Source organism: Echinops telfairi, unplaced genomic scaffold (genome assembly GCF_000313985.2).
Source record: "Echinops telfairi isolate 266 unplaced genomic scaffold, ASM31398v2 ScPeMD7_23;HRSCAF=83, whole genome shotgun sequence".
Classification (NCBI taxonomy): Eukaryota; Metazoa; Chordata; class Mammalia; order Afrosoricida; family Tenrecidae; genus Echinops; species Echinops telfairi.
The window spans coordinates 62,171,375-62,183,612 of record NW_022103920.1 but is presented as its reverse complement, the minus strand read 5'-3'; the positions used below and the strand labels follow the sequence as shown (position 1 = coordinate 62,183,612).

The window sequence follows — 12,238 nt, the reverse complement described above, 5'->3', positions numbered from 1 at the left end:
GGCATGCATCTTCTGCATTACCTGATCATGCAACTCACTTGTTCCCAGTGACCCTGGTCAGGCTCAAATCCAGAGATACAGTTTCCATTTAATGAGTTATCTGAGTCTTTCCAATATTACGACTTAGTGGGCCCAACCAATACATAATGGGCCCTATGGATGCATGATCACATCATAGTCCATGATAAAGTGCTCCTTCTTTACAAGGACCTAGTAACATGCCAGAGTCCTTTCTCAAAAAGTCCTTTCACACAGTTCTTTCCTATCAGTAGTGTGACCTCCCTCCAGAATTCTATGGGCCAGTATTGTAATTAACTATACCATATGTTTTCCCACTCTCGATACCTTCAACACCATAGCACCTGCTGGTTGTATGGTACAAGGAGAAGAATCTCTTGTACTATAAATTGAACCTGCTGCAAAATTCTCCCATTCTGGGCCCCACTAAGTCTTGCAGACTGTATACGAGATTTGTGCTATATGGACCAGAGCAGTACTCCTAGATGTGGAATACACTGCTTTCAGGAATCCTTAGAGACCTAACACTTGGTAGGTTGTTGTATTCCCTGCATGGTAGGGGATGATCTTATAAAAAATGATATTTTGGGATGCTCTGGAAGTCCAGGCCTCTTTGGAGCATGATGGAGCACAAGATAGCCCTGAGACAAAACTGTAAATAGGTATTATGTTCCCAGAGTCTTTGATATTCTTATATACAGTGTGGAATGGAAGATGATACAGTTATTGAATCAATGGTTCAATCAAATAACTGATGCTTTATGAATGTGTCCCTACCTCTTGATACAGCAGCTGTAATTAGAGCTCCTGGTGGCTGCATTTGCAATCTCTTCCATTGTTCTCCAAGATCCATCTCATTTATAAAGGGGACAGATTGGTTTATGAGATGAAGGTATTCTACAGACCACCATTGTGCATCGTCTAGGTTTATAATGGTGGCGCCAATCTCTGCCATCCTCAAGCCTTACCTAGCTTGATTTACTGAACATACTCGAGTATTACCCGACCTGAATATCAGCTGAGGCACCAGACTTCACCACAAAAGCTGCATTAAAAAATGTGCTGAAAAACTCGGCTTATATGTGAGTATATACGGTACTATCTTGGCAAAGGGGGAGTGGAGCAGTGTTATGGGTTGAATTATGTCCCCCCTGCCAAATATGTGGTTTTAATACCATGTCCCCTCTGCCTGTGGGTTTAATACCATTTTGGATTAGGGTTTTCTTTGTTCTGTTGATAAGTTCATAATGCATGTCTGAAGTCTAATCACTTTAAGCTATTAAAATGACTAACTTAGGCACAGAAGCAAAAATGCGCACGTGGAGGAAAGATGAATCCCCTCTGTAGATCACCAAGGAACGACGGAGGAATGACAAGGCGAACATGAAACACTGAGACAAGGATTTCCCTCCAAAGTGGAATTTAGTTGGTACTCTAAATCCAGGCTCCTAGTCTCTGAAACTGTGATAGAATAAATTTGTCTTTGAGGACCACCTGTCCTATTTCTGCTAAGGCAGTTCTTTGTAATGAAGAGATTTCTACTTGGCTTTCCCAGCTAGTACAGCTCTTATTGTACAGTCCAGAGAACCAATGGTAAGTATATCAATTCTAATTGAAAACCCAGAGATCGGAGAAATGACCATTGTGTGAACCCATGATTCCAACAAACCCAAGATTACCATAAGACCCACTCTTAACAAGGCAGACTGCGTTGTAGCTTTAGGTTTCCATTAGGGGAACTCAGAACCCGTTTCCTATAGTCCTCAAAGATTTGGAGTCTCCCATATTAGACACTGTGTGTTCACCTGGATGAACGAGCGTGAGTTCTGTGGAGGAAGGATGGAGGACCGCATCACAATATCTGTGTGCCATGTTCCCCCTCCTCCCGTGGACTCTTCAATGAGTTCCTTACGTGTGAGCACCGAGCAAAGGACTGTGGCTCTTTATTTTATTATGATGATTATTTTTGAAGGTTTTATGTCTTTTTTAATTAATCATTTAATTGGGGGCTCTTACAGATCTTATAACAATCCATAATTCAGTTGTATCAAAGCACACTTGTACGTATGTTGCCATCATCCTTTCCAAAACATGTTCTTTTTACTTGAGCCCTTGGTATCAGCTCCTCTTTTGCCCCCTTCTTCCTCCACCCTCCCACCCTCGGGGATCCTTGATCAATGATATATTACAGTTGTTTGATGCTGGCGGTTTCTTGAGCAGGGAGAGTGAACATGGAACCAAACGGACATACACACACACAGAGACAATGCAGGGCTGCAGCACAAATTACACACAGACAGAGACAGTACAAAACTGCAGCCCTGTATTGTCTCTGTGTGTGTGTGTGTCTGTCCATTTGGTTCCATGTGTGTGTGTATGTCCGTTTGGTTCATTCTCCCTGCTCAAGAAACTGCGGCATCAGTTGTTATTTTGTATCTTACACTGTTCATTGTCTCCCTTCACCCGCATTTCTATTATTCATCCCCCTCAGAGTATGTGTGTGTTATATATCCAACCTTGTGGTCAGTTTGTGGCTCTCTATTGGGTCACTCTCGTTGTTCTCCTGCCTTGATGTTTGGGGTGTAGATGCTGAGCAGTCCTTCTGATCTAGTTGACTGTTGTAGTAATTGTGGCTGGCTGGCATTTAAGTGACGCCACCTACCCACTATCACTCTGGGGGCTGATCATCCCACGAATATCAATAAGCACAGCTCTGTGACCGCCCTCCTTATCATCCTGGCTTGCAGAGGAAGCCACAAGACTTCCTAGAGATGCTCACGATTATCTCAGGCTCATTTTAAAATTTTAATAAGCTTGGCCATATATATATGTATATGTAAAATCTGGGTGTGCCTGTGGAACACAAATATGTGTTTAAACCTGTTCCAGACATTTACTTTTCTTTTTGTCTAAAATTTCTAATTTCTATTTACAAAGAATTTCAATATTAGGTACTCGAGGGCAGAAAGTATACCACTATTTTTAAAACAAAAGGAATCTCAGAATTCAAGGACATCCCTCTCCACAGAGCATCAATATTGAAATTCCCTTCCTAAAAAGCCAAAAAGATGCCTTCAAATATTTTTCATGATTCAACCACTACTTAATTTAATCCTCTTTAGGCATGAAATGATCTCTTTTTTTAAAAAATGAGTAGTATGGCTTATAGCCATATTTTTAATCCAATAGTAATTAACAGCATTTTTCTGGTGTGAGTAAAGAGATGACATGTATAGGACATTTGGTGTTGGTTCATCTTAAACAATTTCCTTACTCTAATGTTTGAGATCGTCTTTGAGCAACAATGGCTCTGAAAGAGACAAGAGGGAGCTTTCCAAAGAACCACATATGCTTCTTAATAAAAACAAAGCTTGGGGTCATGATTTAAGTCTAGCCAGGTGGGATGCCCGTTAGCTCATCAACAATCTTCAACACTGCTGTAGGACCCATCACTCAAAAACTCACTTCAATCAAATCAATTGTGACTCATAGGGATCCTATAGGACAGGTAAAATGCCCCTGTGGGTTTCCAACACTCTAACTTCTTTACCGGCTAGAGAGCCTCATCTTTCTTATGCAGAGTGGCTGGTGGTTTGGGATGGCTGGTCTTGCAGTTAGCAGCCCAATGTGTAAGCACCACACCATCAGGGATCCCTGAGTGGTGCTGATGATTATTATGTTCGGTTAACCAGAGGTTGGTGGTTTGAATCCACCCAGGGAAGACTTGGAGGAAGGCCTTGGTCATCTCCTTTCATTGGAAGCCCTAGGCAGCACAGCGCCCTGTGAGCTTACGGAAGGTCTCTGTGAAGTAGAGCAGGCCTGACAGGAACAGTTGTTGTTTAACACGGTTAGAATCTTCCCAACCCTGCTCCTAGTGGGATTCTGAGTCGAGTCAGGCTTTCCGCAAGCAACAAAGATTTACCCACACTGATTCAGACCAGGTTTGGAACATTTCATTGGCAATACTAGTGTCATGTTTAGGAACCACAGATTTGTGTCGGACTGTATCCGCTCGAACGACAAGTATCAATGGTCAACTATATTTGAAATACTGTCAGAGTACCTAGAAATAATAGGCATTAAAATCATTCCGTTCACTGGAACAAACCTTTAAAGATTTCATGTCCTCGGTGGAATTGGCATACTGTAATTGTTATTTGGAACTTAATGTAGCCTCACCAGCCTCAACAGCGGCAGAGAGACAAGGCAGTCCTCTCATTACGCACATGCTCTAGGATCGTTTATTTTAATGCTTTCAAATAAATACATTCCATGCAGCACACCACAATAAATAAGGAGCAGCAATGTTCTCATAGTAAATCCATTCATAATGTGACTCGCCATGTGAAACGCCACATCCCAAGTCTTTGGCCCTGTCCCATGTCATGAAGCACACCACATCTGTACCTAATCATATCTGGCTTCATATGGATTTAATAGGACTAGGCCGTAAGTACCTGTAAACACACAGTTAACCAGAGGTTTCCAGCTATTAAATACAGCTACTAAGTAGTTAAAAGGCAACAACTAAAGCCATAAAGGGTTTGGGTTTGTTATTCTCTCCCCTTCATTTTGAGACCGAAAAGATGGGCAGACATGCTCCGGTGAGTTTCAGGTGGCGAGCGCAGCGGGGTACATTTGGAACACGTGGAGTGAAGCTGGCGCGATAGGGCACCCACAATGTCACAGCAATACTGATACCGAACGGACACGGAGCACAAGTGGAATGAGAACTGTGGACTCGGAACGTGGGGGGCTGGGGTGTGGCCGGTTGCCACTAGGCCGCTAGTTCAACGGCGCCTTCCTCCTCGCTATCTGCCCTGTTGGCGCGAATCTCCACGAGGGTCCTGGCGAATCGGGTCCACTCATCGTTGTGGGGGACCGCCAGCTGCAAAGCAAACCAGAGGAGAAGTTGACGTTGATCGGTGACATTGGCCGAGCACTGAACCTGCCTGCCTGCTGCTGCTCTTCCCCGAGGAGCGGGTGGACTTAGGAACGCGAACCAACTGTGCTTCCTCCTGGAGGCAGTGAGTCCCCAGAAGTGTGACTCTAGGAGAAGAGACGAATGCGGCTCTCGGATGGAAAAAGCACTTTGGGTGATTTATAGAACTTTTACCACTTGTGTAAACTACTCAATTACATGGGCCATGGTTAGCGGACGCTCAGTAAGGAAAATCCCGAAGGCCAGATGCGCAGTGAACATTGCAAAAGTAAACGGCAACATTCCCTGAGATTTTGAAAGAACTGTGTTGTTTTTCTTTCTGGTCAATGCCATTGGTCCTTACAGCATTGTTAACACGCACAGCAAGGGCATACCTCACATCCGCAAAGGAATCTGAATCATGAGACCAGAATGGGTTTTTGTCTGCTGACACATATGAACAGTAGTGAGCGCGGCTTATACTAAGGTCTGTTCTAAATATTTGTATTAATTTATCACACAAAAATCCTGTATCGGGTATTAATACGAGTTCCATTTTGCAGAAGAAATCATCAAGGCATGTTGCTGGGTGCCCTCGAATCAGTTCCGAGTCACAGAGACTCGAGGTACAACAGGAGGACCACCTGGGCCGGCCGCCCTCACCAGCACTGCCGTGTTGGAGGCCATTGTAGCCGCCGTGTCAATCATCTGGCTGAGGGTCACCCACTTCACCGAGCATGATGTCCTTTTCCAGGGTCTGGTCTCTCCCGACAGCATGTTCAGATACATGAGATGAAGTCTAGCCATCTTAGTTTCTAAGAAGCTTTCTGCGGATCCTTCTTCCAAGCCAGATTTGTGCATATTTTGACAGTTCCTGGTACACATATTTACTATTCTCAGCTAACAAATACATCCATTCTTCTTTGTCTTCCTTATCCATTGTTCAACTTGAATATGTGTATGAGGCAATTAAAAATAGCATGGCTTGGGTTTGGTGCACCTTACCCCTCAAAGTGACATCCTTGCTTTTTTACATTTTAAAGAACTCGTTGGTAGTAGCTTTATTCAAAATATACAGTATTTTGCTTCATTTATTTCAGAAGTAGATGACCAGGTCCTTCCTAGCTCCACTGAAACTTGTCCACCCATGGGGGTTCTGCTGGTACCTGAAATACCAGTGTATGTGGGGGCACTTCCAGCAGCACATGCCCACAGGCTGACAAACCAACAGATGAGGAGTGGAATCGAGGCATAGGAAGATTAAGTAATCTTACCAAGCTTGCAGAACTAGCGAGCATCAGGACTCCTGTCATCTTGGTTCAGGTATTTGCACCCCAGTGTGCAATATCGATCCCCTCCCCCAAAAGGAATTTTATTAAATTTCTGAAATAATGTCTTCTTTCTTACATAATTCAAGAGGAAATTAACCAGTCTATCATTTCATTAGCTGCTTAAATGATCTCCCAATATAACACTGAAAAACAAATTGTTTATTAAAGTATTAATGTAAGTATTTGGAATAGAAATGACAATTTTTCAAAGATGAGAAATGGCATTGAGTTGAAGTCTGGATGGTTTTCATGTAAAATAAAATGGATATAGACTTTTTAGGTGCCGATGCTACAAATGCTACCTACGTAGTCCATAAATATTAGGAACACACATTCATTCCCAATCTAGATGCATTTTAAAAGTAAAAAATTTGAAGTGAATAAATCGAAGCTTCGTGATCACTTTTACAACTGTCCAACAATCCACCATGCAGAGCCAAATGATTTAAACTTTATATTTTTACCACAATGGATGATATTCCCAGGTACTATCTGTTCAAGACTACTTATTAGAGAGTGGCGTTGCCATTCTGTGAAGTAAATGCAGAGATGGATGTTCTGGTATCAGAAACCAAATGAACAAAACCCCAAATCCATTGCCCTCAGTCAATTCCAAATCAAAGCAACCCTACAAGACATCCGAGAATTGTCCGACAAGGTTTCTAAGTCAGCCATCTTTATGGAAGCCGACTGCCATTTCTCTCTCTGCAGAGCAGCTGGTGGGTTTGAACAACTGACCTCTGGCTTAGCAACTGGGTATTAACCTGTGTGCCGCCAGATCCGCAGCCCTGGACTTCCTGTTGAGCCACAGAGTCCCTAGAGGAGTGAGTAGAATTGCCCCATGGGGTTTCCGAGACTGCATTTTTATGGGAGCAGACAGCCTCCTCTCTCTGGCCCAGAGAAGCTGGTGGATTTGAGCTGCAGCCCTCGAGGCGAGCAGCTCAGTGATTAAAATCGCGAGATCAAGTCTTCCCAAAGCCATCGCATCCTCACGTCATTCTCAACTCGGCGTTCATCTTCTGAAGGATGCGCTGCTTCCTATACTTGCTTTGAGACATGTTCCAGCAAGACGGCGCATTTAGTCTTCTGAATGAACAGAGTGGTTGAATATGTTCTCCGTTATTGAAACGGAGCCAAATATCTCGTTAGGCAACGACACAGTCCACGAGAGTGCTGGATGCTGCTGGGTAGCCATGTGCCCGGTGCATTTCCCTACTCCGAGCTTTTTCCCAGTCTTCCACGTTATTACATTCTGCTCTTCAATCTTAGAAAATACTGCACTCGGAAAATGAGGCTCCCAAAGTAAACGATACAAAAGAGCCGGCAAACATCGCAAGCACAGAGGCTGGTATCATGTTTATACGAAAGAATAGGGTCACCTTTCCTCTCCTTCCTCTGAGCGCTGAAAAGTCCACCCAGAAGCACGTACAACAAAAGCCCAGACGAGAGCCATGTAAAAATTGCAAACCCCATTCTGATTACCCCCTACAATGGAGAGCTTTAATGCTATTGTATTTTTCTCGTGTAGGTACCCCTGCTTTCTGCACGTTCTATTTGCACCACTTCGCCTTTACGAAAGGACTGCATTAGTAACAGTGTTTGCCTACTGGAAGCAAGCCGAAGAGGATTTCAGCTTTTACTAAAAGAAGGTGAAAAGCGAAAGGAGCGTGCAGGGTTTGCTCTGCAGGCGCTGTTACTGAGGCAGCCTCCCGGGGAGCAGTGCGCGTGGGGAGCCGATCCTCGTCTCCAGGGTCTCAGCATCAAGCCGCTACAGCTTTGACCTGTGTCCACGAACACTCAACACTAGTAGGAGTTGAGGTTTTATGTATGATTTGGTAGGTTTTTGGGGAGGGTGTGTGTCGGGGAATGCTCAGCAAAGTTTCCCATATGAATTAATGCTAATTGCTTCTTTGCTTGACTCCATTTCTGTTTACAAGAGGCTTCATAGATGCTAGAGCAAAGTGGGAGGAAGAAACCGGATGATGCCCTGCTACCCCAAAGAATAGCGTCTGGGTTCTTAACGGCTTCTCTTAAAACCGGCAGCCATTGAAGTGGGAGGTCAGCAAGTCTACATGGAAGGCGCACGCCGGCGTGTATGCTCCGAAGATTGTAAATAACACCATTCAAGATCAGAGGAAAGACATGTACCACAGCTTAAATTCTGAGGCCCTGCTTTGCAGAAGGCAATGGGTGACAGTGAAGGTCCCAAATCAATTTGTAGAGTCCCCACGGACTATTGATTACGGATGGGAATCGTTTTGCCCTCAAACAGTACATTGGAAAGTGGATTGCTGCAGATTAAAACAAAACCAAACCAAAAAAACGTATTGCCATTGAGTCCATTCTGATTTATGGTGGCCCTGTAGGACAGGGTAGAATTGGCCCTGTGGGTTTCAGAGACTGCAACTCTTTATAGGAGTAGAGAGCCTCATCTTTCTCCCATGTAGCCTTGGTGGTTTCAAACTGCTAACTTTGAGGTTAGTAGCCCAACGACTAACTACTACACCACCAGGGCTCCCCTGTAGAGTTAGTCATATTCAAATTTAATGTATTATCATTTTGGTTCCCTTTTGACCCATTTTGAATCTGTTCTAGTTTCTATAATATTTTGCTTTCTTTGGGATTGAGGTTTTCCTGTTTATTGTTTCATATTGCTTTATATGAAATCTAGGATAGGTAATACAGAGATACAGTAAGTAGATTAATAGTTCTTGCAGGGGAAGTTGGGGGCTAATAGGGAGCTAATAATAATGGGTAAAAGAAGGAAGAAAGTGTTCTAAAATTGATTAGGTGGAAAATCTCACAACTCTTTTCAATACATTTAAACCATGAATTGTATGGTATGTAAATTATATGTCAATAAATTTTCTAACAAAAAGACTTCATAGAGATGGTTTATTTTCAGATAGTGGGGGGAGACCTGCAGAAAGTGAGCATCAAGCTAACATGCCCTAACTAGATATTGGGGAAAGTCAGGTCTTACTATAGAGAGCCTATGGCTCACAAAGAGCTAAGTTTGGCTCTCCAATATAAAGCTATCATGACAAATGTAAGCTAACATATGAGTACAATGTTCTTTGTAAAGTTTTATAGTTTCCCCTCGGTAATGGTTGGCTCTCAACTACTCACCAAGGGCTGGTGGTTAGAATCCACTCAGTGGTGCTGAGGAAGAAAGGTCTGGCCACTCCTCGCATCAGATTGTTGTCCTTCGGGGTGAGGAATCGATTCTGACTCAGACTCCGTGGCAGAGGAGAACTGAGTTTGTAAGCTGTCAGCTTGACCGGGGCAGATCACAGCCCAGCTTACAAAGCTCCGACAAGCAGCTGGTGGGTGCCAGTGGCCTACCTTTCAGTTAGCAGCCATGCACTTGACCCTGTGTCTGCAGGGCTCCTTATTACAGCTGTGGAAATCCGGAAGGAGTGCAGTTCTACACAGACACACATGGAGCTGCCCTGAGTTGGACTTAACTCAAGGACAATGGATTAAGTTATTGGCTATTTGATGTTTTATTGACATAGAGAAACAACATACACTAAAATGAAAAAAATATATATGTAAATAGTTTGTATAGTTTCATGTAGTAATAGCAAGACTGTTAAGGAATAACCCTAGCAAAGAGGGTGCAATATTAAGGTATGAGTATGTGACTACGTAAGAGTTTGGGGTAAAACTGAGTATCATTTATCATTTATGAAAGTGCACACTTAACTTTTCAAAGGTGAATTTTATCAAGTTTAAATGTCTGGTCAACAAAATAACTCCAAAATGCAACTACACTTAACTTGTGCTATGGAAGTGGGACTAATGGGATGGGAAGGATAATCCTTGCCCTTAAAAATACAGATTTTTAAAAAAACTTATTTTTATGAGAACAAGTACCAATGGTCTCACAAGATTTTATAGTATTCTAACACATATCGGCCCCTTTTTATAGTCTAAAATTCAATTGAGGTTGGGAAATCATTAGATTTTTAAAAAATTTGTCAAATATTTTCTCTCTCAAATATAGTACATTTAATACAACTATTATTTACTTGCTTTGGTTCCAGAGTAGAACATGATGAAAACAAATACTTCTAGAAACTTAGAATAAATTTACCCACTTCATCCTATTAAGACTTTTTCTTCTCGTTGCCTATAAAAATAACCCAAGATGATTGTGATGTTGGATTTAGAAGGTGAACTGCAGACTGCCTCATTTTTAGAATTAAATATCACCACCAGGAAGCACTTTAAATATAATCTTAGCTTGAAGGTGTGAATGTGTATTCACAGGCTGTTTCCACACCCAAAGTAATAGCTTCTGACATGCGAATCACTGGTAAGAAAACAGGTTTTCTTACAAACAAGCAGACCATCCTTTGACTTAGCAAGTACCGATGTCTCCAGCTACAAATAGCTCTCACCTTTGGCAGCCTAAGACTCTTCTCACCTGGGCCTCTCTGATCACCCATGCCTCACATGGTGGCTCACAAGTATCGATGCATATGAAACTCCCTCCTACCCAGTTTTAGTCCAGTGAATCTCAATGATTTCATAGGAAAAACATTGGTCCAAGTTTCCTCGGATACAGAATAAAATTCTTCGTATGATTGTCTATGGAGCACATCCTAGTCTACTCACTTCTCATTCAATCATCACTGGCTGAGTACCAAGTATAGTCCAGGCACTAGACTAGGGATTAAAGACAGAGCAATTAACCATTTTGGCATAGGAAGACATCATTTCACCTGTAGATGAAATTAATTGATACATTTCCTAAGGTTACAATATGCAAAACTGGTTTGTTTTTTTTCCAAGTTCACTAATGTTCCAAAGATGAATAGCCTAAAATTTACTTTCTTACAGTGGCAACTCAGCCTTTCCTGGAATACACTGCATGTCAAGCAAGCAGAAGAGAAAAGGCGCAAATGGCATGTTAATCACATCGCTTCAGCATCATTTCGAGTTTTTAGCAAGGCATTAGAGTCTAAATCTGGAGCGCTGCCATGGCCCCCCTCCCCCTGAAAATAATGGTTTAGAATAATTTCTAGGCCATTTACATTTGTGATAGGAAAAATATTCATAAATTTCTAATAGTGATGAATAATTTCAATTAAAAAATCTATGAAGAAAAAAAAAAAATCTATGAAGAGCAATGTGGAGAAAATAGCTAACAAAGTTAAATCAAGAAAGGCTCATAAAAATTGTCCAGTATTGCTCTGAATCAGAGTGGATTTGGAAATGTGTTCTGCCTTCCAATGCAGCCCGACTGCCATGTCACAGATCAGAGATGACTCTGATTTTCCAGCTACTTCCTGTACTGAGCTACTGAGCTCACCCATAGCCAGTTCACACCCAGCTAGATAGTTGATTTTGAATTATCTGTTAACTTTATAAGGCATTGTTATGCCCCAAGCACTTGGCTATGGTTCCTGTGATAATAAAACCGTAGTTCTGAAGGGGATCACCTTTTATAGATATGGTACGACCTATTTTTGCAGCAAGGTTGCTAAGGCTAAAGATAGCTTCTGAGGTAGCAATTTGGCCAAACGCAGGAGGTAAACTGAACCTCAGATACGGACAGGAGCCTTCAGTCCTGGTCTCCCTGGCAGTGGGCAGGCACTTACCCTCCCGTCCTCTCAATTGTAAAGGAGAGATGATGAAGTCTAACCCCTTTATCAACAGAGATGGGAAGGAGAGGAGAAGGGTGCTCTAAGTAAAAATGGCACTAAAAATCTCTCAGAATAGGCATATTCTCGTTTTTGTCACTTGAGTACGTTCCTAAAAACATAGACGGCATACATCGCCATTCTACAGCACTGTGCTTTACAGGGGTTGATTCTGATGATCACTCAGTGTGGATGTGTAGAACCAGGGAGAGCCCTCTCCAGCACAGAAAGTAGGACAGGGAGCTAAACGACTTGCTCACGACCAGGGACCAAGGGCGGCCTCGCCCCTTTAAGCAATGTCAACATACCATGGGACA

The 12,238-nt window shown here is 42.6% G+C and overlaps 1 protein-coding gene across 6 annotated transcripts in view; it reads right to left on the bottom strand.

The window, feature by feature from the left end:
• Nucleotides 1–4,236: 4,236 nt before the first annotated feature.
• The window catches only part of DYNC1I1 (dynein cytoplasmic 1 intermediate chain 1), a 321,188-nt gene continuing 313,186 nt past the window's right edge, over nt 4,237–12,238 (bottom strand). For all 6 annotated transcript variants that reach the window (XM_004702674.2, XM_004702676.2, XM_004702675.4 and 3 more), the window contains one exon: nt 4,237–4,906. In XM_004702674.2, the coding sequence (XP_004702731.1) occupies nt 4,796–4,906 (111 nt within the window). In that variant the 3' untranslated portion in view covers nt 4,237–4,795. The remainder of the gene's footprint in view (nt 4,907–12,238) is intronic.